General features: G+C 36.4%; 1 protein-coding gene across 3 annotated transcripts in view; it reads left to right on the forward strand.

Annotated features, from left to right (window-relative positions):
• LOC106941273 (kallikrein-13-like) overlaps positions 1 to 761 on the forward strand; it is a 13,529-nt gene extending 12,768 nt beyond the window's left edge. Inside the window, exons 3-5 of one of the 3 annotated variants that reach the window (XM_015024235.1) lie at positions 207 to 275; positions 377 to 501; positions 589 to 761. In XM_015024235.1, the coding sequence (XP_014879721.1) occupies positions 207 to 275; positions 377 to 501; positions 589 to 738 (344 nt within the window). In that variant the 3' untranslated portion in view covers positions 739 to 761. The remainder of the gene's footprint in view (positions 1 to 206; positions 276 to 376; positions 502 to 588) is intronic. The other 2 variants (XM_015024236.1, XM_015024233.1) reach the window with 2 other exon arrangements.
• The last annotated feature ends 398 nt before the right edge of the window (positions 762 to 1,159 follow it).

The raw sequence follows: 1,159 nt of genomic DNA on the forward strand, positions 1-1,159 counted from the left end.
CAGCAGAACCAGAACCTGTTTAGCTCAGGTGTGTTGGACCAGAGACGCATGTAAAGGACGCAGGACACCGTCACTGAGGACTGGAGGTGGACAGTCCTGTGTCAGTGGATGAAGTCCTTCATGGATTCATTTTATGTTCTTTCATTATTCATAACAATTAATTTTCTACATTGTTATCTTGTATTTTTACATTTTATTCTTATTGTGTTTTAGAGGCGATGTTGTTCAGCTGGCAGGAGAGGGAGAAATGACAACCGGCCCCAATAATGAGCGATGTGAGAGAAATACTGAAGTTATGAGAATAAAATCTTTGTTTCTGTTTCTACAGAGAAGGTCAAGTGAAGAACATGTTTATGATTCTCATGTTTCTCTACAGTGCCCTTTCCTAGTATTGCACCACATCTTCAGTGTGTCAACATGAAAGTTGTTCGTGTTTCCCAACTCCATCAAACATTTACGCGTGTGTTCCTTGCTTCAGAACTGTCCAAGGATATATGTCATGTAAGTTTGTTTCTTCAATAACTCTGCAGCGATTAGAAGACTTTTCTGTTTTACAACATAAATATATTGATATAAATTTTTCTACAGGGCGACTCTGGTGGAGCAGCGATGCACAACGGCATGATTTATGGTGTGATTCATGCTGCTGGAGCAAACTATGTATGTCAGAAACCAACTGTAATCCTTGATGTGTGTAAATATCTGTGGTGGATAAAACAAACAATTGGGTTTAAATAAAACAAACCATCATGAAATACAATTCTCATATTTTATAATTCCCTCTTCATCAGTTTGATCCACATGTTTGTAGAATTAGAATAAATAAATGGTTTTGTTGTTTTCTTTCTCACCTGATCTTCACCTCCCTAATGGAGTTTTCTCTTCACCTCAGAAATGAAAAATAAATCAAATGCATGAAAAAGAAACATTTCCTGGCTCATTGTCTTTACATTCATGGTTCAGTTTGTTCAGTTGATATTTTCCCTGAACTGACTCTAAAAACATGAGTTTTAAATAACAAGCGGAACACCAGAAGTAATTTATTTATTCAGCTTTTGTCTTTATTTTACATCAGAAATGAACATGCAGCATCTAAACTCCGCAGCTCTGGAGTTTCTATTCCTGATTTAGTTTTAGAAAACTTTAAACTGCAACACGA

Source organism: Poecilia latipinna, unplaced genomic scaffold (assembly GCF_001443285.1).
Source record: "Poecilia latipinna isolate Pla-1442-1.1 unplaced genomic scaffold, P_latipinna-1.0 Scaffold3581, whole genome shotgun sequence".
In the NCBI taxonomy this organism is placed as follows: Eukaryota; Metazoa; Chordata; class Actinopteri; order Cyprinodontiformes; family Poeciliidae; genus Poecilia; species Poecilia latipinna.